The 27,374-nt window shown below is 34.0% G+C and overlaps 1 protein-coding gene and 1 pseudogene across 6 annotated transcripts in view; both read right to left on the bottom strand.

Annotated features, from left to right (window-relative positions):
- The window catches only part of GRIK2 (glutamate ionotropic receptor kainate type subunit 2), a 590,198-nt gene that overhangs the window by 309,673 nt on the left and 253,151 nt on the right, over window positions 1-27,374 (bottom strand). For all 6 annotated transcript variants that reach the window (XM_074333341.1, XM_074333342.1, XM_074333338.1 and 3 more), the window contains exons 5-7: window positions 16,517-16,698; window positions 12,969-13,022; window positions 9,550-9,723 (exon numbers count right to left, since the gene is read on the bottom strand). In XM_074333341.1, coding sequence (XP_074189442.1) covers window positions 9,550-9,723; window positions 12,969-13,022; window positions 16,517-16,698 — 410 coding nt within the window. The remainder of the gene's footprint in view (window positions 1-9,549; window positions 9,724-12,968; window positions 13,023-16,516; window positions 16,699-27,374) is intronic.
- On the bottom strand, window positions 14,941-15,846 carry LOC109451021 (high mobility group protein B1; annotated as a pseudogene).

Here is a 27,374-nt window from a genome sequence, read left to right as displayed (position 1 = left end):
TCCAAAATTGGTATAAACCCCGACATATTAAAGTTGAAGAAGAAGCAATAAATGTAACATTTTTACTGGTTTCTAATTTGTCATGCCCAACTTTTTACCTCTGGATGCTTAAAGATTCCTTTTTATTTGCTTCTGACTATAGTCCAGTGATCTTCCTTTATATAAAATCTATTCTATGTATCAGCATCTACAAAATGAGGATTATATCTGCCACATGATGTTGTCATGAGACAATAATAACAGTAGGACCCAGTAAGCATTAAGTGCATTTCACAATTAGGTTATATTAGAGTCGAGATTGTCAAACACAAATGGTTACATGCAATGGAAGCTAGACTCAGAGTTAATATATAGTCATTATTTGGATCAAACTTCCTAGGGCTACTATACATCCTAGTGTTCTTAATAGTCATAATTTATATATTCTTCCTATTTCTAATAAGAGTCAGGTCATTCTTTGGATCAAATAGACAACAGAATTTCTGTATTGGTGGGATATGTAGGTAGAAAATTTAAAAACCAAAACAGGCAATCATCTACTGTGGCATATATTTACATGAAAAAAATAGTTATGACTGTTGTTTATTAGATGTAAATTTTCTTATACACCAAGTTCTTGATTTATTTTAATATTTTCCAGCTGTCTCAACCTTTAAATAAAATTCTTCTAAAACTGAGCATGACAAAAAAGACAGCAATTTGTTTGTTATAAATCACAGTAATGGGGTGGCCTGTTAGCTCAGTTGGTTAGAGTGTTGTGATGATGGCACCAGAGTTGCCAGTTTGATCCCCACAAGGGCCACTGTGAGCTGTGCCCTCCTTAAAAAAATAAAAATAAAACATAATGTCTTAAAAAAATAAATCACAGTAATGAAGAGGGAAAATTTGTTAAAATTTGGCAGACATATTGAGACCAAAATTAATAAAATCTACAGTTAAATAAGGTGCATGCTTATATTTTATGAATAATAGTTCATATTTAGTAACAAAAATCTATCAAAACCTTATATTTAGTATCCTGAGGTCATATATTATAAATGCTAATTATTCTATCAATATTGAAGCTGTAACACTATCTTTCTAGTAAATAAATAAGAACATATAGGTTACTATTCACAAAAGCATCTAAAAGTAATATGAATCTATGTAAATATTAATAAAATTATATGCTTATTTTTTTGTTTCTACATAAAATTATATATAATGTAACTACTTAAATAAAAATTTACTTTATTAAAATTTATTTTATTTAAAGACTGTAGTGAGGCCAAAATAGATTTTATCTGGTATTGCATGTCAATATTTTTTGGAAATAAATTATAAAACTATGACAATAAGAAATAAAATTCTTAAATTAATTTCTAAAATTATGAATAAAATGGAATAATACAGGAAATCACATCATCTCAATAGTAATTATCACCAGTCTACTCCTTCTTAGTCCATCTCCTATTCCCAAATATAGAAATATATAAAATGTATATTTTATCCTGAATGAAAATAGCCAGAAACCATATTTTGTATATTTTAGACGTAGATCCACTCTGTCTTTCTATTTTAGAAATAGACCCAATGAAGAGAAAATACCATAGTTTATAGCAATTGTTAACCATCCTTAGCCAGAACTTTTCTGTGGCTCATGATGAGTATGGATGTGAGTAACAGTATTTCTTGTTATTTATAGGCCTCAATGCAATTTCTTACTTTGGTTTTAGTAAATTTCAACAAGTACTTCATGCTGACTATAACTATTCTGAATCACTGGTATGTAAAATTATATCCCAGCTTTGTCTTCTGTTGTTTCCCAATCCATTCCTTTCATCCAGGACATTGAACATGTGTCAAACTTGCCATTAGTCCCATTCTTACCTGAGCACCTTCTCCAGAAAAAGAATCCACTACTTATTTTTTCAACCACCTGCATTCCCTTTATAATGTGACCTGTACTTGTTTTCCTAGGTTTGATGACTTGTTACCTGTACAGCATGATTGGAATTTTGGTTTTTCAAGGTACATTCATTGCTTACTTTTACCAATTCTATCTTGATGCCCAATACAAGGGGAATCCTAAATCTCAAATCCTAGACTGCAATGATGGACTTTGCCCTCTTGTCAGAACACTGACCAATCACCTTCTCTTGGTGTCTTTGTCATTGGCTGTCCCTTGAGGGTGTCCTCCTTCCTCAATAACACAAATTTCTGTCTAGGTAGACTTCACACCATCTGTGATTGGTTTCATTCATATGTAACTATATCGCTGTTAAATATAAAATAAGAATCTAAAAGGAGTTGAGGAAAACTGTGAGCAGAAATGCATTTATCCTTTACAAGATTGTATTGCCCAATCTTAGATCAATGCTTTGAAGATAAATTTTGCTCTTCAAGGTAGAAGGGACAAAAAAGTCACTTCATTCAACCTTACCTTTTCCAAGTGAAAAGTTTAAAAATTGACCTAAAAAATAATATGACTATAAAGTAAATGCTTCACTGCAACTGCCATTTTTCATCTAAAAACCCATTATTTAAAATAGAAATTCCATCTTTTTATTAGCTTTACATAAATGCTGATTATTTAATCTGCCAATGAGTAAAAGCAATTAGATGGAATGTTCTACGCTAATAAAATAATAGAGGTTGTTATGTCATCTCAATTATTTATATTCAGATTTAACTTGCAGCTTAGTACATCATAGAAGAGTAATAGGTATATAAGGTGAAGAAACATAGTGCCATTCTGTTATTCATGCCACATACTCCATGTCCTTGTACTGCTCATTAAATCAATCATATACAAATGTAATGAATGCAGTATTTATGACTTTATTACATACTCTGAAATATCTTATACAAATATTTCTTCCATATTTGATAATATAAATCCCAAAATATTTTTTCAGTGGTAAAGACAAGAATAAACCTAACAATTATGCTAGTGAATTTTGTTAAATGTTACACATTTTTTAGCCAGATACTGAAAAATCCTGTAAAGCCCCTGGTAAATATATGTCTGTCTCTTGCTATCACAAAATAGCATGGAAAACAAGGAATTTTACTAAGAATTAGAAGGAAGAATTAAGAAACTAAATTAATCAAATAAGTACTAAATTAGGAAGAAATTATTAATCAAAGTTTGAATATGATGTTTTTACTGACAAAGACCTGAGTTGTGATCAGTAAGACAGTCAGCATCTTCTAATTTTGTCAACTCCCTGAATTCTGTGAGGAAATTGTGGTATTGTCTTCATCACCCAATCCTGAGTGCCTGATATCAAATCCTGAGTGTTGTGTACAACATACACATAATTAAAATCAATCAAAGGAAGGGTAATTAATTCATTATTTTGCTACTTTTTATACTTTTGGCATTTTAGTGGAGATAAAATCAACTTTTTCAAAATGTCTTTATCAATTAAAAAATGGCGAGTTAGTTTGCTGCACTGCTTGGCAAAGTCTTATATTTATTCTCATTTCAACGGAATCAAAATAACTACAGCTAATTAAGATAAGCAGACAGTAGCCAAGGCAGGCCTGCAGTTCTAGCAATAAATGAAAGCCTGCCTGGCCATATTTTATTTCTCTATGGTTCTATTGTCATTTCCTAAAGGTAAATCTTTGTATAGTAACAGAGCAATCAGTTATGCCCCCTTAACACAGGAGCTAAATCCCTGCTGTAAATTATGAATACAAGATGTTGATATCTTAATTTAAGTTGAAAAAATTATAAAATTTCTGGGCCATGGTCTGTTGTTGTGGGGGCGGAGCCCCAGAAAGAAGTTTCCAGGCTCTCGGCCTCACATAGAAAGGTGTTGGCTCAGGTAGTAAATGGCCAACTGTGATTGCATGGCCATCAGCTGTGGCTAGTTGGCCGTCAGCTGTAACCAGTGAGCCATTGGCCACTAATATAACTGCTGTGGCTGTGCTAGCGGAGAGAGGGAGAGAAAGAGAGAAGAAGGATGGGGCTAGCAAGAAGATGGCGGCTGGGCTGGCAAGCGTGGATGGCGGTTTGCGGACAGTGTGTATCCAGCCTCCAGTGAGAGTATAGTGCCGCCAGAGAGAATAAAGTGGTATGACTCCCCTACCTATGGCTCCGTGGGTGTTCCTTTTTGGCCTCACCATATCCTGTGTTCTTGTATGGGGAGCGGGAGCAGAGACCCCGCCGGCCTCCCTGCATGACAGTTGTTAAAAAGAAATAATTCATAGGAGGACATTGGTACTTAAACACATAATGATTCATCTCTCATAAATAGTCTCCCTTTTTTGTAAAAGAGAATGGGAACTACTTTTCTAACTCACTAACGTTTCACTATTTAATCAAAAGTGTTTCTACGCTTTTGCTATTTAAAGTATTTTTCTAACAAATAATTGAGATAGCCTAATTGCATTTTTCTAAATGATTAGGTATCTTGATAATAAAGTTCAAGTAGGTAAATAAAAAAATGCTCTCCAGAATATATCTGGGGAAATGAGAAGTCCTTGTGATTAGAATACAGATGTAATATGATTAAAATAAATGAACACACACCTTTATTTAAATAGGCATTCCTTTTTTTATTACGAGAACCTACTTTGCATCAGGCACCAAATTAGGTACAGGTGCTTTAAGGATGATAAAACCTAGTTACTGCCTTGAAACAGCTGACAGTCTATTGGGAAAGGGATGTGAAAAAAACCCACAAAAGTACCAGAGTTACATTTCAACATGAAGTTAAATATAAAATGCATTAATGAAGAAGCACACAGACAAAATGTCTGGAGGACTCATGGCTAATTCACAGTCAAGATAACAGATGACCTGAAAATTAGAGCATGAGTAGGACTATGTCATGCATTCTAATGGGGTAGGTGGTTCAGACAATGGGGACACCCTGTGCTAAAATGAGGAGGCGTATCAGCACTGCTGACATATCAAAGGGGAAATGGGTGGCATGGTGGAGTAGGTGGAGGCACACATGAGGGTGGATAAATGGCAGGAGCCAGATCATGGAGGATCTTGCAATCTTGGCAAACGAGCTTTAATTTAATCTAGTAAATGACAGAGTCATGAGCAATGTTCTGGTAAAATGAGTGAGGAGACTACTATGACAGTCAGGACAGAGCACTGGATCCTTTATATAGGCATAGTTCTGGGGGTTAAAAGAAGGTAGTTAAGAAAGATATTGATACAGTAGATTTGATAGTGTTTGGTGGTTGTTGAATGTGAAGAGAGGAAAAAAATGAAATGGAGAGAGCAGTTGGTAGCCAGAGTTTAAATTTCAAAAACAGTAATCTCCCTATAATAATCCAAACAATATAGTCAACCAACACAGTCATTATTGATTTGTATTGCAAATTTACATTATCAAGGGATATGTGTGGTATTCTATATCAAAATAAGAAAAAATGGCATTTTTAAATTACTAGATTATAAGTGCATTAGCATTAATATGCATAGCCATAATTGGAGCACAGGGAAGGATTTCTAGGATTATAGCTAGACTGTTTAAAATGTACCTTGAAGTGTTTGTATTTGATTTTGTTCTCTTAAATTGAGATTGCTGCAAACCGAATACATCAATATTAAATATAATTATCGTCAAGCTCTGATAGATTCCAAAAAGTGAATTCCTACCCTATAGTAACTGTTCTTGGGGAAGGCAGATGTCCAGAAGACGGGGAGAAATGTCATTTGATCATCTAGTAAAGGACGTCTAGTAAAGGATCGTCCAGTAAAGTATTTTCATATCCCAGGAGAATGGAAATATGTGAATATTTAATGGAGAACAGACAATAGAGACAGACCTTTATAATAAGATGTCTGGGGAGAAGCTTAGAGCACTATGTGGATGGTAGTGTGTGGGTATGGGGGAAAGTGTGGAAAAAGTGATATGAAAAACAAAAACAAAAACAAAACAAAAAAACAACCACCTTATATGTGAAAGAAGAGGGTTGGACTTCCTTTCTTCCTTCCTCCTTGACTAGATTAGACTTGGATGTACTGTGTGAGTTGGTATCTTGGTGGGGTTTATACCAGATGAAGATTAAAATTTTACTGAGATACTAATATTAATATCTTTATTATCATGATCCCAGACCACAGAAGGATAAATTATAACTTCAGGAGAAATGGTCTTTTATTCAGTAGTGATGAAGCTGATAAACACATAACCAAGTGGCAATGAAGATGCTAACGCAACGTGATGAAGCTGATAAACATATAACCGAGGAGCAATGAAGGTGCTAACTCAACCAGAAAAATTCTTATGATTCCAATTCATTATTTCCTTTAATAGCTCAAACATGAAGAAATATGTGAAAGTATAAGCACTATGATCTCATATAGTGACAAGTGACTATGATACCAATAATAAAAGTTCTTGCAAACACTAGGAACTCACTGATAGTACCATTTCTTTATGTGACCACAGGGAAAGAAAAGAACAAGAGATCCATAAACACTGAGATCTCTTGAATTAACTGAAGGGAATGTTGCCTAGACCACAATGCCAAGCTATAATTCTTTTCTAACTAGAATACTCTTAATTTCCGGATGCCATTCATGGTGGAAATAGACTATCAATTTATTTTCCTAAATATTTAATGACTAGGAAAATGCTTACAATATAATCTTAAATTGAAAAGAAAAAGAATGCTCATGCAAGGTTGAAGTATGCCAACATTTTTATACAGATTTCATATTGGTTTTATTTTTATATTAATGATTCACTATTTTAAAATTACTGTTATATAATGAAAATATTTTTCATATCATTATCTTTCATATCTTTATATAATGTGATATAATGAAAATATTTTAAAAGATGATGTCTATTTTCCAAAAGGGAAATTGTAAAAAATAATCGGAATCCATTTTGGAAGAAACTTTTATTTCAATGGAAAACTTCATGTCTTCTTCCAAAATATTTTGTGTTCTATGCTCTTTATGAACATAATAAAATAAATAGCTGGTACACATTTTTAGATAAGAAATATTATTGAAAACCACTCATATAAATAAATTTATCATCAGCCTACTCATTTAAAAAATGTCATCATGTAAGTTTTCTGGTTAAATCTTTACACTTGTAGTCACTCAAATAGACATATATAAGTGAAGGGGCAATTATCTCTTATATGTGAAAACAATTTTTTTTCTTATTTAAGATGTCACTTGAAAAGCATTTAATGACTCTACCAAAGAGAAGGGTGTTGACACTGAAAATTCTTCTAAAGATTTCAAAATCCATGGTCTATGAATAATGCCCAGAGTTTTCAATAAATAGGCTAATTTTCTCATCAGTGTGTTTTTATTCTATCACTTATCCACTCATACTAAATCACTTGCCATTTCAGAAGAAGTGCAAAATGCGTAGAAAGGACTCTTGAATAGAAAAAATCCAAACCTCTGTTTCTCTAAACACACTGTCCTTTTGTTCTGTCGTCTGACGTTTTCTTCAAGAGCTCTTAACTCCCTCCCTGGGTAAGAAATTAGTACACCTTCCTTTGTATTTATCTACCTTTCAACAGTCTCCGTAGGTTACCAGAAGTTAGAGAGTACTTTGTTTCAGGGGATGACATATAGACACATTCAGGGAGTCATACAGAAATACAAAGAGTACCCAAGTAAAGGTGGATATTTTTTGTGATTCTGATATATCAAAGGGAACACCAATCTTTGGATATGTAAGTGAAAATCTTAGAATATAAAAGTGTTAAGACTGTCATGATGCCTATTGATTTACTTTTACTAAAACCATTCAATAATGATTTTGAATAACAAATGATAAAATATCCATCCTCAAATTAAAGAATGGTAAACAGAGATAGAAAACATACATGGAAATATATACATATATACATAATTAAAATAACAACTTAAAAGATAGTACACATTTTAATGCTTAAAAATAACATTTTTTAAATCTCAAAAGTTCAATTCACTACTTTCAAACTGGAAATAAAATACAATACGTGTAATTTTTTTCTAGGTTGTATACTATTTTCAACGTGGATGTACTTTAGATGAAAATATCTTTGTTTTTAAGTTATTTAGATATTTTCCTCCCAAAAAATTTCTCAAATATATCTTAGGTTAAGTCCAAAATACTAGACCTAGTCAACCCTTTCTTTTTATGCAAAACAGTAAAATTCTCCTCATATTATTTCTTTAAAACATTAATGTGGATATAAGATTTTCAAATTCTAGTAGGTTATTTTTCTCACACACAAAAATAAATAAGTAAATAAATAAACCAAAACAAAACAAAAAAAATGTCTTTTTGTCCATCAGGAGGTTGATTGCTTGAGAGTAACCATGATTTTCTCATAGTCCCTATGAAGACACTCAATTTATATTACTAAATCTTCTTTTAAGGGAAAAAAAAATCTTTAATTTCCCTTTATTTTGCTAAACCTGAAAAACAGACCTTGAAGCCCCACTGAAGCAATTAATGGAAAAATTACAATGATAATAGAAAAGCATTTTCACACATCAGGATAGCGGATGTTTATCTTACAAAGTTTCCATTTAGACTGACGCTTATTAAAAGCAGGTGGTAATGATCTAGAAAATGTAAATATTGCCAAAATGCTAAGCTGTTTCCTAAATTGTAGCATTTGGTCTACAGAAAGTAGATTTAATGAGAATGCATCAGGGATTTATAATTTATTTAAATAGTATAGTATATCCCTACCCAGCTCTATCAGGTAGCCAGTAGCTACATTTGGGTATTGAACACTTGAAATGTGACTAGTCTGAATTAATATATGCAGTGTCAAATAACACCAACTTTCAAAGACTTCGTAGGAAAAAAAATGCAAATATCTCAGTTATAAATCTTATATGGATTGATTACCTGTTTAAATAATATTGTACTTTATATAATGGGTTAAATAAACTAAATTAATAACATTCTCTTTTTTTTTACCTGTTTTTTGTGCATGTTTTTTAACATAGCTATCAGAAAACTTTAAATTATACATGTGCCTTATATTAGAATTTCATTGGCAGCACTGGTATAAACAACTAGAGTTACATAAGAATATACCCTTCTTTTACAGTGTCTGTGTTAATCCAGGTTTCTAGGTTTAAACTAGAACTTGAAAATGACAGGTGTGATTATTGGTTAGTCTTGAGTTTTAAAGAGTGAGTAAGCTCAAGGGAGATTTCTGTTTGAGGTAGGTCATCCATATGACATCAGATATCAAAAATCAACATGTTGAAGAGTAATCATATATTGGAAGTTAAAATCAGAAGGATAATGATCAGGTAATGTCTTATGTTCAGCCTCTAATTTAATTTATCCTGTATATGGAACTGCTTAATTTTAGAGAAATCCCTACATTGCAGTATTTTTAATGATAGTTGTAATGCCTTTTGAGAATCTTGGATGAAAGTATCAATTTGCAATAAAAAAAAATTACAAAATTGTTAAAATAATCACTTGTAATAATAGTCTGATACGATGCTTTTAAATTCAAACAATTAAACCAAACTTTAGATCCAGAGGACGTAATAATTAATGAAATATTACTTAGAAACACAGAAACTTATCTTTAAGTGGGTATTCATACCGTCATAAATCCATCCAGCAAACCTGAATCGGGTTTTGGGGGTGCCTGCAACCGTTCCATTGACCACTTTTCAATTATGGAGGAGACTTGTGTATTTTCAGTATTTAATATTCTGAACCCTGTCATGTTAACGCCACTGTATCGATAGGGCTCTACATCAAGAGCGAAGAGGTCCTGAAAGACAAATTTTTTGTGTGTTATTATCAACAAAGTACATATTATGCATAATTGAAATAGTCACTTAGTCTTGCTTCCCTTAGGATAGTTAACACCTTTGTATCTCAAGTGATGTTAAACATCACAAGTCACCAAGATTCAAATATACTATCCTCAAGCTTTGTCAATGAAAATATATATACTTTACATAAACATGTATGTATATATCATATTCTAATTCCACCAAAAGAACAATAGGCTTTTGTATAATCTACTTTTAAGATTTGCATAAGCTTTCTTCTCCATGTTAAGGATAGCTTGCCCTTCAATATTATACATTAATCTTTTACTTTTAACTGACCAGAGGTATTTTTTTTCATGCCCTGTGTCCGTACTGCCATTTTTATATTTTATTTATTTATTTATTTATTTATTTATTTATTTATTTATGTATGTATGTATTCATGTATTTATTTGAGAAACAGATAACAAAATACAGCTTCTAATTAAAGAAAATTTTATCAAAGCTGAGGGAAGAAAAGCTATTAAAAGCTAGCTTTCTGGTTGCAAAACCCTGCAGTCCCGTTGTCTTATACCCTATTCAGCAACTTCATCATGAGGAACTTTCTAGATTTCAGTTGCCCTTTCCAGTCTGTATACAGTGCAGGCTCTGGGTTTGCCCTTTGGTTTTCCCAGGAGACAGGAGACCAAAGTTGTCAGGGTATTTGGGTATGACTATGAGAACATGCAGTACATGGGGCTTTTGCCCTCTTTTGAACTAGTCTTAGAGACAATATGAAAACCTGGGCAAGATTAATGTCATTAGTCCTCTGCACAGCTTGCCTTGGATTCATACAGCTACACAGGCTAGATAACAGGAATACAATTCTGTGGAGAGCAGCTGACATTGGCCTGAGCTATGCTCTGTGCTGTGAAAAATATAAGGGATCTTTAGGTTTTTATTTTTTAATGTTTGCAATCTAGCCAAGGAGAATATATATATATATATATATATATATATATATATATATATATATATATATATATTTTTTTTTTTTTTTTTTTTTTTCCAAGGGGTAAATAAAAAATGTGTTACAATATATTCTAAGGAGTAAAAGAATAGAAGTCAGCAAGAAGTCAGAAGCAAGAAGGTTGACTTTCAATTTTTATAGTCAGAAACAACTTCATAAAGCAGATGAAATCTGAACTGCCATCAAATAATGGCCAGAATTTTGATAGGCAAAAGGAAGAGAGAAGCCATTCTAAGTGTCAGTAGAGACAAAACTAGAAAACATAAAGCCTATTCAGGAGACTGAAGTAGATCAGTTTGGCTACAAAAGAATTACTGAAGGAGAAGAGTAGCAAAAGAACAAATGACTAGCCAAGTTAAATTAGAAACCAAACTTAAAAGGCTTTTAATAGTGAATAAGTTCTATACATGCTAAACTAGTTTTTTTTTAAATTTTGTCCTTATTAAGAGATACTGATTTCTCTAAAATTTTATGATTATGATGGAACTGACTAGCAGCAGCATTAAAATATGAACTGCTGATGAATGAAAGCGTCCACTCCCTCTCTATCAGCCTATCACTAAGTTTCTCACAGGCTACAAAAAGTCTCCTATTGGGAAGAGATACAGAGATAGTGCGGCAGAGTTAATCTTAATATTTGCCAGGAAAATACAACTTACTGTTGGAAGAATGTCTATTGGAAGAGAGTTTTAATACAGAAAGCTATTGTGATCAACTAAATTTTAGTAATGTGACCTGATGGCTTCGCCCTCCTAAAAAGTAAGGAGATCAATTGGAAGACTTTTGAGTTAACAGAAAGAGAGAGAGCATTGGTTAGACTGGTTATTGTGGGGGTAGAGAAGATGCATGCTAGGAACACTGAAGGAAAAATCAGTTGGTGATATAGTAGTCAGAGACAATAGAAGTTTTGAAGGGAGTCAGAAGAAGAGTCAATTTAGAGCAAAATACATTAAGGTTTAAATAATTTGACAGTTTCTTAATGCCACAACAATTATAATTGTTCTGCAATGTAGCAACATGCAACAACTCAGGAATATTACAGTTGGACATTTAGATCCTTATTTGTACAAAGGTAATAATTGAAATCCTAAATACATACCATTTCTGAAGAAAATAATCAAAGAGAAAAAAAGAAAAAAGGACAGAGTCCCAAACTTGGATATATTCTCATATTCTGGGAATGAGCAAGAAGAATTTAGTGACAGAGGCACAGATGCTTCACAGAGGAAGGTGTTTAAAAGAAACAATAGGCTCCAAATGGAGTCACTTATGCAAAGCCCACATCACCAAACCAAGGCTTAATACCTAACCTAACTGCAGTTTCATCCTTTCCCAGGAATGCAATCTTAACTGTAATTTCCTGGTCAACACCAGTGAGATAATCCACCTAAATATATCCCCCTGTGCCCCAATGGGAGTTGACTTTGCCTGAAATAATCCTTTTAATTTTTTAATTTATGACTTCCATTTTCCATCCATTCTCTGCCTTTAAATACCTTCCATTTTGTACAGCTCTTAGGAGTTCCTCTCTACTTGTTAGAGAGGATGTTGACCAATTGAAAAATTGTTCAGTAAAGCCCATTAGTCTTCAAATTTACTCAGTTGAATTTCATTTTTAAATAAAAATCAGGATATGGATTGATAAAGAAATAGAGCTAAGAGTAACTAGGTTTGGTGAAAGAGTTAAGTCAGATTTTCATGCACATTAAGAAAAAACTGTGTGGTGGGTGTGTAAAGACAAAAGATAAACGTAACATTCAATTTGATAATTGTAAATTACATGATATTGACTTTTCAAAAATCCTACTAAACATAGGCAAAACAGGATAGTAAATTTAATATACTAAAAGAGTAGCTTTAATCAACCTGATTTTTGTAAAGTAAATAGAGCCACCAACATAAGAATTTGTGCTTTTCTAAAACATTGATTTCTCAGCAAACTGATTTTAAAGTCCATTATGTTCTGAAAGTCCGCTAAAGCGATATAAAAATAATGCAATGTTTTGAATTTATATCTGAAATGATATTACTTCAAAATCATCAGCTTCCCACCAAGAATTATTAGTTCTCTGTGATGATAATTCCTCCTGGGTTTTAACAAAATAATGTATAGTATAACTACAAAAGTGCCAGTCATTATATTACTCTTTTCACTCAAAAACCCATTTTCCATCTTGAAAGTCATAATAACAAAATTTAGTGCATTATCTTTATATTTTATAAATTACTTACCAGAGTGGTAAAGATATAATGATAGTATTCTGTCATCATTCCCATAGCTAGTGCCTAAGAAGTAAAAAAATAAGTCAATATTAAAATATTGATATTGAAGGTATACATTATATAAAATACATTATGTCAATAGGCAAGTGAGAACAAAATACTAGGGTATAATAAAGAATCAACCTATAATATTCAGGATACATTAAAATTGGGTCAAACTAAATCTTTTCTCCAGTTAAAGAAGATTAATGGTTACTGAAGGAATTTTAGAACCAATTTTCTTGATAGAAAAGCTATTAGTTGAATGTTTGCAACTGTAAAGCTCATGGCTTTCCATATTAAAGGAGACATTCCATTTGACACAAACCTGAAATTAGCACTTCTTAGTTTGTTGTATTTGTAATGTGTCCACCACAAATACCCTAATGAGGAATACCACTTTATTTTGTGGAAAGGTATTACTCAATTAGGGAAAAACTGCTATAAAGTACAATGTCAACAAGAATTTTTTTTAGCATTTTTGAGATGTTTGCTTAGTATTAAAGAAGCAAATGTAAATCGCCAGTGTTATTTGAAAAGTACAAATAAATGTTTTTTTGTTTTATTTTTATTAATAGACCAATTGCAAATCACTGTTTTAATTCACACTTCTACAGTCCTTGTCAATTTTAGAATATCAATCTTAAAACAAAGACTTTTAGACTAGAACTTCTAGCCATAAAAAGTGTCAATTTCCCCCTCTGAAAATAGAGAATGCTTTTGATATAGCTGTTTATCAATGAACAGTAGTTAGTGATAACTGAAAACTGATGCATTGAACGAAGAGTTCTTAGGAGAAAATAAGCATTCTCAGGTGCATCTAATACTCTTACACAAATCACTAACTACAAAAATTCATTCTAAGTGTAAGTGGAATCTTTGCTATTAAGGCATGTGTGCCAATTAGTTGCTTCAATTTGCCTCACAGAAAATCTAGCCAGCCCCAAGCTCCACCTACTTTAAAAGCTTTCGGGCAGGAAAACATTAAATTAATTGTTGCTCAGTATTTAGTAAAAGCTCAGTTAGTTTATATAAAGAAATTAAACAAACAAATAAACAAATAAGGCTAACCTGATAAATCCATCCCCTTTTCTGGATACATCTCATATTTGCTCTTGGATTAAGCTAGACTGGCTAAAAGCCCAACTATGTCTGCTCTCCAACTCCTATACCAGTACATTGAAGTTCCGTTATTAGCCACTGTTACGGAATCTCAGAAAAATGTCATCAATCAAAAAACAGAGTACTATTAAGTATACTTCTAAATATAAAAGGAGGAAATGACTAGCTTTCTTCTTGAATTAGCTTCTAGAATAACTGAAATCCTAATGTGGGACAAATGATCTCTGGGACAAATGATCTCTGAGACAAATGATCTCTGTTAACTCTCCGATCTCTGAAACAAGACCATATATATATGGTCTACCAGTGTTATAGAATCTAACAGGGTACATTCTGTGCAATAATGTTACTCAGACTTCTTTTCTTTTTTATTTTAATAAAAAAATGTATTTACTTAGAAGCATTCAGAATGTCAACAGCTGCATTTTTTTTTTTTTTTTTTTTTTGCAATTACAGAGTGGTATTCAGTTAACAGAAGAACAATTATTTTGTGTAAGCTGCATCAGCGATAACCAAGAATGAAAAAACTGCCATCCTCACATATAACTAATTTGTGCTGTGCACCAACAAGGACCGGCTTTAAATTTCCATGCCAATTTACAATCCCCATACTGTACCAGTGGCTACTGAAAATACCACCAGGACAGAGCTATCTAAAGACACATTTGGTGGTGTGTTAACTATACAAAAAAAGACACTACAGTTTAAAAACAAATCTTACACAGCCTTACATTTCAATTTTTTTCTTTAAAAGGGGTGAGTTGTGTACAGGGGGCTTAAATGCTTTATAGAGAAGAAAAAAAATAGCGCTAGAACCAACTTATTCATCATCATCTTCTTCATCTTCATCTTCCTCCCCATCCTCATCCTCTTCATCTTCCTCTCCTCCTCCTCTTCCTTCTTTTTCTTGCTCTTTTCAGCCTTGACAACTCCCTTTTTGGCCACATCAGGCTTTCCTTTAGCTCGATATGCAGCAATATCCTTTTCACATTTTTCCTTCACCTTAGCAGCCTTCTTCTCATAAGGCTGCGTGTCATCTGCAGCAATGTGATCACTCCTCATCTCTCCCGGCTTCTTTGCAACATCACCAATGTGTAGGCTGGGATGTTCTCCTTTGATTTGTGGGTGATACTCAGAACAAAACAAGAAAAAGGCCGAAGGAGGCCTCTTGGGTGCATTGGGAACCTTTAACTTCTTTTTTGTTTCCCGTTTAGAAGGAATATAGTTTTCATTTCTCTTTCATAACGGGCCTTGTCAGCCTTTGCCATGTTTTCAAAGTTTCCTTTTTCTTTAGCAGACATGGTCTCCCACCTCTCTGAGCACTTAGAAAACTCTGAGAAGTTGACTGAAGCATATGGATGCTTCTTCGTGTGCTCCTCCCAGCAGGGTTGCACAAAGAATGCATATGATGACATTTTGCCTCTCGGCTTCTTAGGATCTCCTTTGCCCATGTTTAATTATTTTTCCTCAGTGAGCACAGAGTCGCCCAGTGCCCATCTGACTCGCACTTGCCCCAGCGCTGTCTCTATGGAGCTCAATGTACTGTAATGGCTGTGAGAGCGGGAGCGAGATGCCTTCTGTGACTTCTTAACTTCCATATTCTCATTTTACCTTTGCTCCAATTTTTCACCTACTCATCTTGTTAAATTTATGTAACTTTTCTGTTGTACATATTTTAAAGACTATGATGATTCTGTTTTCCTATCTGTATCCTGACCTAGCTTTATTTTGGAATGAATATTTCTTAATATTTCTAGGTCATGATACACACAGGAAAACAAGTATAAAACAATGACTATTTCAAATAGAATCCAGAATAGAAATCCTATTAAAGGTGATGGATCTGCTCACCTTTCTGATAGCAAAATAAGTCAGTTATTATATAGATAAGACAACTGATCAGTTATATTGTGTTGGAAGCCTAGAGAAAGCCTACCAATGGTGCTAATTAAATAAGGGCAAATGTGTAAGGCATCTCATAGTAGATGACAGCTAAATAATAAACATTTTTTCTCTTCTCCCTACTGGTCGATTTTAATGGTTGACCTGCTCAGTTGTTCACTCTTAGTTTCTTCCTTCATTTCAGTACAAAACTGAAATAGTTATCTCATAAATCAATATTCACATTAGCAAACAGTATTGTAGCCACTAGAAAATAACCTCAGAACTACCGACAATCTGTTTGAAAATCATCGATATTTACATTACTTTTCTTTTATGGTAATTAATTAAAATAATTGTCAGAATTTGTATCAGAAGACTACATCAAGTTGAATTACCTGGCTTTATTTTTTTAACTGACTGTAAAAATAACACTTTGGTTTGAAAAACAAAATACCATACATTAAATGCAAATTTAATAAAGAAATTAAGAATTTAAGTAATTTAAAGATTACCTGTTTCAAAATGCCTGCTGCCATTTCATGGCTACAGTCAAAAATTACATGGAACTCCTTGCCTCTTTTCATTTCTTTTAGTAAGGGTTTTGCATCCTTTGTATCAGCAGGTAGTTGACGGATTTTAAGTCGAAGATTGTACCTTGATGGAGCTTTGATGAGCTCTTGCAAACGAATGAGACCTTTAATGAAAAAAAAATAAAATAAAAAAGAATATTAGACAAAAAAACAGAGTGTGTCATAGAACCACAAAAAATATTACAATGCCTGTTTTCCTTGACCATATGTATATGTGCATTATATGGAGTATCTATTGAAATTCTCATTTCAGAATTTTAGATCTTAGAGATTTTCATTAAAATAATAACTTCTCAAATTCCATAAGGTATTTTTTCAAATTATGAAAGACAAAAATGACTAATTTGTCCTTAATTAACAGTTTTATAGTGGGCATAATTTCTCTGTTTTTAAAAAACTGGTTACTTCTGACTTTGGTTGGTGAACACACAAAGTGATATATAGAAGATGTATTACAGAATTGTACACCTGAAATCTATGTAACTTTACTAACAATTGTCACCCCAATAAACTTTATTTAAAAAAATACAGGTTACTTCCTTTCTGTTTTATTTTACAAGTAATGGTATAATAATTTGGTGTATATGCAAGAGTGAAATGATTTTCACTAATAAAATAGACTCTAAAGAATCTTGAACCACAATTAAATTACTTTAAGAAATAAAACTAACATTTTTGTATTGTATTCTAGGTGTAATTAACTTCAGAAATAAATATAACTACGTACATTGGTAATACAAACATTTTCCTAGAGAAGTGGCTCCTGATTATATGTTTCAAAAACAAATCAAACTAATAGACACATTTTCAATAGGTCATAGAAACGTCAACGCATTTTAAAATAACAGACAAATCGTTGACTGCATTCTTTATACAAACTCCAAGTAATGAAACCCCTTTAAGAAGTGATAAAAAAGGGGTGCTGGTGAGCTCAGTTGGTTATAGCATGGTGTTAATAATACCAAGGTTGCTAGTTTGATCCCCACATGGGCCACTGTGAGCAGAGCCCTCCTTGAAAAAAAATGAAAACAAAAAAACAAAACAACAAAAAGAATCTGATACAAAAGTCCCAATATGGAAAAGACTGTGATAAGAAAACAAAGGATCATCCTATTCTATTCTAGCTTGAACCAAATTAAGCAATTTCCTTTTCTTCTCTTCTTACTCTTCCTTCTATCTACCTCTTTTTCATCTGTATATTTATATATCTTTACTTCTATCTTCCCTGAAAAACTAACTTCATAAATATTAGTATGAAAAATAATAAACAAAAATATCTGGGAATAACTCATCTGGAATTCAGATAGCTAGAACAGATAGATAGACACCGTGTTCCCCTGAAAATAAGACGTAGCTGGACCATCAGCTCTAATGCGTTTTTTGGAGTAAAACATAATATTATTTTATATTTTTGCTCCAAAAGATGCATTAGAGCTAATGGTCCAGCTATGTCTTATTTTTGGGGAAACACGGTAGATAGATACATATAGACATATGTTACTTCTGTACTCTGGAAACAGAAATAAAAATACACCCATTAAAACTAAAAACCTACTGGGTATTAAAATAACATTTAAGATCTAGAGAATAAAATACAATCATAGGAATGTTTCAATAAATAATAGAGTCTCTCATACATATTATGCTATTTACACTAATACATTGCAACATAGTTAACAGTAAAATTTACATGACTAATTTTAATTTTCAAATAACACATGCAATTTAAAAATATATAAATTCAAACATACCTAGTATATTTTGTTTTTAAAATATTGTCCCATAAAATTTGCTTCATTGTGAATTATTTTAGAATTTTGTCATTTAAAATACTACAAATAATGGTTGCATACATTACACAGTATAATATTACTAGCTCAATTTGTTTTACAAATTTAAATATTTAAGAACTATAGTAAAATAAATACTACATATGTAATTGATATTAAATGTGCCCATTAAATACTATAATTGACTCTAGGGAATTAATATAATAATTAATATAATAGGTACAGATTATATTATACATATAAAAACATCGAGCTGTACAAATGAGAAAATAAATATCTGAACATATAACACCTGCTTAATTGTAGTAAAGTTAACATTGGGCTTATAAAATCCTCCCAAACATACATAAAAAGTAACAGATGCACAGGACAATGCAGTCACCATGTCTATTAAGTGAGAGTCTTACCTAGTTCAGCAGTTCTCAAAGTATGGTCCACACACCCTTGCATCCTTTTAGGAGGATCCCTGAGATCCTACTATTTTCATAATAATAGTAAGAGATTATTTAGCTTTTTTACTTTCATTCTCTTATATGTGTGCAGTGGAGTGTTCTAAAGGTTATAAAACATGTGATGCCATAGAAAATTGAATGAGAAACAGATATGAAAATCCAGCTAACTCCCATTAAACCAAATATTAAAGAGACTTAGGAGAATGTAAAACAATGCCCCTCTTCTATTTTTTGTTTTGTTTGTTTTGGAAAATATAGGCATTTTTCATTAAAAATATGCTATTTTATGCTAATAGGTTTATTATTGCTATATTACATGAATTAATAAATATTTAAATGTTATGATTTTACAATGATATGGTAAATATAATAAATATGATAAATATAATACATTACAAATACTTCTGGATATCCTCAAAAATATTAAGAATGTAAAGTGGTACTAAAATCAATATGTCTAAGAATTGTTAAACTGAATTATCTGTAAATTTTTCCTAACTCTAAATTTCTATTATTCTAACAAAATTATTTACATAAAAACACACTGATCTAAAAATCAATGTTAGCTGAATAAAGAAAAGAAAGCTATTCTTGGCTTACTTACCACACAAGATTTTATGCAAGTAAAATGTAAATTTGTGGGATTTAGCCTATCATAGTGGAAATACCCTAGGTGCTAGATTTGAATGTCAGTTCAAAAATCTATGATCTATGTGAATTTGTGCAAGGTATTATATCTCTCTTAGCTTTGCTTTGCTTTTTTCCTTTCTATAATAGAATAAAAGCATCTATATTTCATATATAAAACACCAAAAAAAAAGAACTGGCATATATTACACTCTCAGTAAGTGTCAGTAGTCATTGTTGATATTTTGGCAAACATGGGAAGAATTCAGCGTGTTTTTATTTTTATTTTTTTTCATTGTTTTTTATGTGCTGGTTACTAAATCTGTTCTTACAAGTTATTTGACACTAATTTAGACTGAAAACCTAACAACATCAAAATTTTAATTTTTAAGAGATAAACTCATTACCAAGAGTAAAGGAACTATACCATTACAGATTAGCCCCGTAGTTTTAAGTTGATAAAGCTCAACTGATTAATAAATATAAAATTTCTGAAGGATAAATATTCAGAAATACAGGCGGCCGGATGGCTTAGAGTGCAAGCTCTGAACAACAGGGTTGCTGGTTCGATTCCTACATGGGCCAGTGAACTGTGCCCTCCACAACTAGATTGAAGGACAACGACTTGGAGCTGATGGGCCCTGGAGAAGCACACTGTTCCCCAATATCCCCCAATAAAAAAAAAATCCACAAATAGTATTTGTGAAGTTGACCCTAAGTATAAATACTGCCAAATATTTTCAAGTCTCTTAAAAGCTCATGTGCATAGCGCATTGAGCCATCATGTACAATAAATGTTTACTTATTCTCTTCACACATGAACATCCCTGTTGGCATTAATATAACAGATTTCAGTTTGCCAGCTTCCCTGGGGAATAATATTGAAGAGCTAAAAGAATAACTTCTGCTAGTAGGAACTGCCATCTCCTACTTGAGAATTTAAGTGAAATGCTGTCTTCTTCTTTCAATCAACATTCATTTACTGCTTGTCTACTATATGTAAGATATTATTTCATCGATAATTATAATTATTGGAATAATAGCATGTAGTCAGTTTTCAACTGCATGAAATATAGTTCGACTGGTACTTTTTTTTGGTACAAAAGTTGTTTCTGCAATGCTTTTCACATTCAGTTTTTGGAATGAGAGTGGTTCAGCATTTCAATCAGTGAGAAGAAATCTAGAGAGCTGCTTGAATACTGACAGTAGAATCATGATTTTTACAATGTGGCTTTCCATCATCTCCTGCACCAGGTGCTTAGATTTCTCTATTGGCTTCTAAACCTTCATTGATGGACCTTATGATAATGTTTCTCTATTATCCATAGTTCCACACTAGATTCTTTGCCTTCCCTATTTTCTGTCATTTAGGTAAAATTACCTGTCTGCATTCTGGTATGCTGAATGCCTTAGAAAAATAAGAGAGGGTTTACAAAATGGAAGATGCATTGAAAACATCCAAAGAATAGATGCTTATCTACCTATATAATGAGTTATTTGATGGAATCCCTGTAATTTAATGTATGTGGATAAAGCTTTATTCATAGGAAAATGGGCTTAAACAGCAAGAATAGCTTTTAATTGCAATACTGGCTATGTATTTTCCTCTGTGGATCTTTATCACTCTTCCTACCTCCCCCAATATTCTTCTGCAACCAATCATGTTCTAAAAATGCCATTTTCAGAAATTACCCTAATCAAATTGATCACATATAAATAAATATGCATGCTTTATAAAATGAAACAGTTTTTTTCCCCCTTTTAGGAAAAAAAATAAACCTCTCAAAATAATTGGGAAGGTTTACAATGTGTATAGTCCTTTGGTCAAAATGGAGCAATAAAAACATCCATCTATTAGATGAAATAAAGGGATGAAATCTATTTTGAAAATGTAGTTAATACCAATAACTTCCAAACAACAATTTTTAGAAAATAGGTCACTTTAACAAATTTGTCACCTAGTTATTCAATGAGAAAGTAGAATTATAACAGCTTTCTAAATGGAATGCCCCCTTTGCCCTAATGTACTTGATGTAATGATAATAAAAAAGAAACAATCTTCAGAGATGAGTTCCTGGAAATCTTCTAACAAAGAAGAGCAGCACATTGAAAGTATCCTTTTATTTTGGTAGATGAGTAACATTCTATCCACTCTAATTCCTTCACTTAGAGTATATTTTTTAGCTTTCTTCTACTTTCAGTTATTTTACAGTAGCTGAAATTAAGGTTTATCTTAAGCTTACAAGGGACAGAGGTCTGAGCTGCTCTTTTCAGAAGTTGTCATCAATTTAGCTTTTAAAAAGAATCCAGAAGGAGCCATTTCTGTGCATACTCCAGCTGGCACTTTCTTCTAAAGAGATCAATCACACCACCTCTCTGCAGGCTCAGCCTCCCTCTAGCTGCAGCAAGGGAGTCCCAAGTTTCCTCCCATCCCCAGGTATTGATTTCGGCAGCCACACAAACCAGAGCTTTGCCACCTGGCTTACTCATCAGGCCTATTTATCATTTTAGTTAATGTGGTCTTCGTGCAGACCCAACTCTCCCCCAAAATTCATTGTATAATAAATGATACAAAAATGACTCATCTACATTCAATGTTTTGTCCTCCCCCTGCCGTTTTTTGTTGTTGTTGTTTTTTTTTTTCATTTAAGAAAGAATAATTCATTTAGAGGTCAAAGTATATTTCAAGAACTTATTGTTATTAGGATGTTTTTTTGTGCAACAGAGTGTTTTAAAGAAAACTAAATAGAATATGTATATCAGTTATAGACTTTGTAATGTATGGTAATACTGTAAATATAGAGAAGGGAGCTAATCATCATGATTTCGCCAGGAGAGGCAGATTGGCACTGCAAAAAATTCAGCTCTTTGTCAGCCCTCCTTTCCTTGGGGGTGATATGAATTTCTTCATCAGTACAGGGAAAATACTGTGTTTCCCTGAAAATAAGACAAAGTCTTATATTAATTTTTGCTCCAAAGATGCATTAGGGTTTATGTTCAGGGGATGTCATCCTGAAAAATTATGCTAGGGCTTATTTTCCACTTAGGTCTTATTTTCGGAGAAACATGATAGAAAACAAAGAAAATTGAGGAGGAGGAGAAGGGAAGATAACAGGAAACTTCCAAAGTCTTTTCATTTTGTTAGACGAGAGAAAACTAATTATGTAAAGTAAAATTGGAGGGCTGGTCTCCAGAAAAAATCCTCAAATTCTAACAGTAACCTTATAGAGAGGGATTGCCTTCTCTTTCTGAGATTTGCTATATGTTTAATGTACGCTAGAGCCTAATACATTCAAAATGCAAAATATGTAAAGAACACTTTAGCTTGATATATTGGAATCCAAATGGCAAACGAGTTTCAATCACATGTCAGGTTCAATTGATTGTCAGTGGCTACCTGGAACACTGTGTTGAGAATGTTTTTGAGATGAGCTCTGTGTTTAGGGGCATCTTTCAATAAGGGATTAGACCTGGGGTGGTGGTTAGGCATGGTGGCATCATATATTGATAACCCCTATATTAAAATCTCCTGCTTATTTTTTGTATCATAAAATCCTATCCATGATATCGTTTTATTGATAGCAAAGCCTCTCTATGCTTCAAAATGGAAAATAAAACAGTACAGACCTTACATTCTATGCACCATATTCTCTATTGAAATCAGAACCCATATGGTTCAACCCTGAACCATGACACATACGTTCAAATACGTAGAATCCAAACAGGAATTCTGAAATACAATCACCCAAAAATATTTTCAAATTGTACAAATTTATAGTTTGAAGCAACTCATTACAACCCTATATTTTCCCTCATCTCAGAAAGCCTCAAGTCCTGAAAACTCACTCTGACACATAATATACATACACACACCCATGTGCGCACACACTCACATACACTCACACATGCACACACACTACTCTCCTGCTTCTATTTCTCTGGGAAATATAATTTACCTCTTCACTGACTTCTCTCAGGAGAATCTGGCCATGATGTTTTTGTTCTCACAGCTCTACTGCCATTTGTAAAGTCCATACTGGAAAAGCTACAACACTTATCTAGCAAAGCAGAAGCCTCCCAGCAGAGTAACCTTTTTCAGGTAAGTCATGGAGAAAGGCTGAAAACTATAGGTCAATCGTCTATGCTGCATCATGACACCGAATTTCTGGACCATATAGTGGCATGGCAGTCTGCATTAGCACAGGTTGGGCTGAACCCCACCTTATTAACATTCTCCTGAAGGACTATAGATAAAGGTATTTAATTTTTTTCAACTTTATTTTTCTCATTTGTAAAAAATGTTATCATTTTTATAATAATAACTATCATTACCAGATAGGAAAAATCAAATGAGCTAATGAACATGAATCACTCAGTGCTGTGCCTTGCATGTATTAAACCTTCTCAGTGGTTTCCGGTAACTATTTCTCCCTTGGAACCCAGGGATTGATGGTATGTGTGCACCTCAACAGACCCTCTTTGTTCCCCAAACCCTGCCTGCAAGCTTGTTGAGGGGTCTCTACCAAAATCTGTTCATTTCAAACCTGTAAGTACATTTGCTTCCTGCTTGGAATCTGAATAATACACCATCTATATGCTGACAACTCCCAAATGTATATTTATCTCTTACTAGAACAATTCCCTGAATTCTAGACTCCTAAATTCACTTCCTTATTCAACAATTGTGTTCTAATGAATTAAATTTACCCAAAGAGAGGTCTGGCCTTTGCTAATGTCTCCTGGGGCTAATGTGTAAGCCCTTGGAACGTTCTGCCTGATAAGAATGTCTTTGTTATCTGGGAGCCTTTGGTCACACAGAATAGCCTAACAATGTGATTTATAGGATGGGATTTGAGTTGTGAGATTATCAGCTCAATGTCTGGAGAGGCTAGAGACCACAGGTAGCCAAGTCAGTATTCAGCCATGTCTACATGACTGAGCCCCACTAAAAACTCTACACATCAAGGCTCAGGTGAGTTTTCTTAGTGGGTAATACTCCATGTATACTGTCACTCATTGCTGCCACAAGAGTTAGCACTGTCCCCAAATCCACTGCGAGAGGACAACTGGAACCTCTGAGTGTGGACCTCTCCTGGACCCTGCCCGAAGTGTCTTTTCTCTTGACTGATCATAATCTGTATTCTTTTGTAGTTATAAATCAGAGCATTGAGTATAGTAGCTTACAGTCATTGTGTGAGTTGTTCTAGCAAATTATAAATCTTGTGGGCAATCTTGGGGACCCTTGATATTGCCTTTGGTGTCAGAAGTGAGGGTGGTCTTGGGGACCACCAAACTTTCCAGCTGGTGTTAGAAGTGAGGGTGTTCTGAAAGAGTTCTGAATAATGCAACATCTCTATTTTGATGTATAGTAGATACTACACAGCATTCCACACTTGGCTCTTCATCTTCTTAGCCTCCAAAACTGCTTCTCCCTCAGTTGTCCCCACCCAGAATAATGGCAACTGTTATCATTCCAGTTATCCAGGCCAAAAACCTTGGTGACGTCTTTGATTCCTTTCTTCCTAGCACACCTCACATTCACTGTATTAGGAAATCGTATGGAATCTACCTTCAAAATATACATAGGCAACTACCAACTCTTACTACTTCTAACGCACTGCATTGAACTACTTGGATCTCTCAACTGGATTACTGTAAAGCCTCCTAGCGTACATCAGTAGCAGGTCCTAGCCTATGGGACTTACTTTGTAAGTCTGGTGAGTGCAGTGTTCTGGACAATTTTATGATAGAAAGGTGGGAATGAGGACTGCAGAAACATGCAGAACAGCTTTGGTACAGCCATGGATACTATGAGAGCAGCTGGGTGGAACTACAGTCAGTGGCCATGGAATTATAGAGTCCTTAGGCATGACTCAATACACAAAGAATTCCCAACAATGAGGTACATTAAACAGTGGCCTGTGATTTTCTAGGCCAAGTGGAGAGAGACAGTGTATTTCCAGACAACCAGTCCATCTCAAGAAAGTTGTTCTAAAAAACTGTACAGACAGCAGAATGCAGACCTGCTGGGCGAGGTCTCAGGGGTATAACCAGAGGTCTTGAGAATGAAGAAAGTAACAGGGAAGATGGGGAAGAAATGGACAGAGAACGCCAGAACTGCTACCATGGGCTTGAGGCTGGGGCCAGGACTACCTGCACCTCACCCCGTGGGGTCTAACTGGTCACAGCCTGGCTCAGAAACTGGATTCCACTGAGGTATTACATGGAGTGTATCTGTGTTCCCTGGAAAGCAAGGGCTGCCAGCCGACTGTTACTCCTAAAGTCAGTACCAAAATATGCTGTTCCTCTTTCTTCTCTCACTGCAATGAGAGAAAGCAATTATGCCATTATTAAAAAGTAAACAGTGCTTTCCACTATACCAGGGCTAAAATCCTTTGGCCTCTAAGGCCTCGGGGTCTAAGATCAATATGTGTTAAAGTCAGTTTTCTATTCAGAATGTTTCAGTCTGTGAGATGCCAATAGAATTAATGTTGCATTTTAATTATTTTGCTTTGCTTACTGCTATTGAAATTTGCTGCATCTGATTCATGAACAAATAGTCACATTAGTGATTGATTTCCAGACAAGGTAACTTAAGTATTGTGCTCACTGGGGCACCACAGTCATAATAAATGTCTTTGTCCTAGGCTGACCCAGCCCTAGCTCAATCCTATAATCTAATTTTTCTTCCTCCTATCCATACATCTTCAGAACGTGGGCATATGCCTGGTGTAATGAGATCGGGCAGGTTAAAAAGCTGGACAGTTGAATAAGAAGGCAGTTGTATTTGACAGGACTCTTTGGTAATATGTGCAGACCTAATTTGCACTACACTGAACTAAAATGGAACATACTGCCTCCCATAACTCAAAATAAACTCCAGGCATGGTTGGAGGGAGGAATTCTTTGTTGTTCAGTTCTCCTTCTGTGTTACCTTTGTTACCCCCTCCCATTTTCCCACTTGATGGCACAGAATACCAACAAAATCTCGCATTCATAAAGAGAGATTTTTCCTTGAATGTTCTGTCAAAATACTAAGAAGGACTCCGTCTGGCTCATATGGGGGTTATCTGATGGGAGTAATAGGGTTGGTGTTAGATGCATCAGTGGGTTATGAGGGGTAGTAAGTGGGCCTTGCTAGAACCATAGAGACTAAGAACATTCCCTCAAAGGGATTCCAAGCAAACACGCAAACAAACGCAGCCCAAATATGCATTATGGCAATGTTCTAGAAACTTTCCAAACAGAATGACTACACTTTAGTTTGTGACCAAAGTTTGGTAATATTTTGATTCAATAGCTGTTTACAATTAAAATAATTTTATTTGTTTTCATCAAACTGGGGCCCTTTTCAGAAGGATAGATAGATAGTCCAAGGAAGAGATGTAAGCATATAGTAATTAGACCAGGACAAGCATAACCCAGGACTGTCCTGGGCAAACCTGGGTTCTGTACAACCCTCCTCCTACTTCACAGCATTTTTCATCCTTCATCTTAGATATTTCATCACCTGCTGTCCTGGCAATGTTCCTCAACCCCAGTGGGACTAGCACACCTCGTTGTTTAATTCTGATGGCACATGGCAGGTTCCTTTGTCTCAAGACAAGCCTATCAGATGCATACCTGTCCTTCTGTCACTCCAACTGCCCTCTCAGCTTGTGATACCCAACGTCAGCTCTTCAGAAAGTGGCTGATTAGGTGCCTGCTGCTGCTAACCCCCACCTGTGTCCAGGTCAGTGCAGTTATGAAGTGGCAAATCATCCTTCACAGCTTTTTTCTTGGCTCGGTCCCAGGATGCTGCTGTTACCCTTTTGATCTTGCAATTTAATATATCAAATATAATTTAAAGTAGACATTGATGAAACAGCTTAAGAAGCATTATGTGGTGGGTGCATGACTAACAATAATTAC

Source organism: Rhinolophus sinicus, linkage group LG05 (assembly GCF_036562045.2).
Source record: "Rhinolophus sinicus isolate RSC01 linkage group LG05, ASM3656204v1, whole genome shotgun sequence".
Taxonomy (NCBI): Eukaryota; Metazoa; Chordata; class Mammalia; order Chiroptera; family Rhinolophidae; genus Rhinolophus; species Rhinolophus sinicus.
This window is presented reverse-complemented; position numbering and strand designations above follow the sequence as displayed.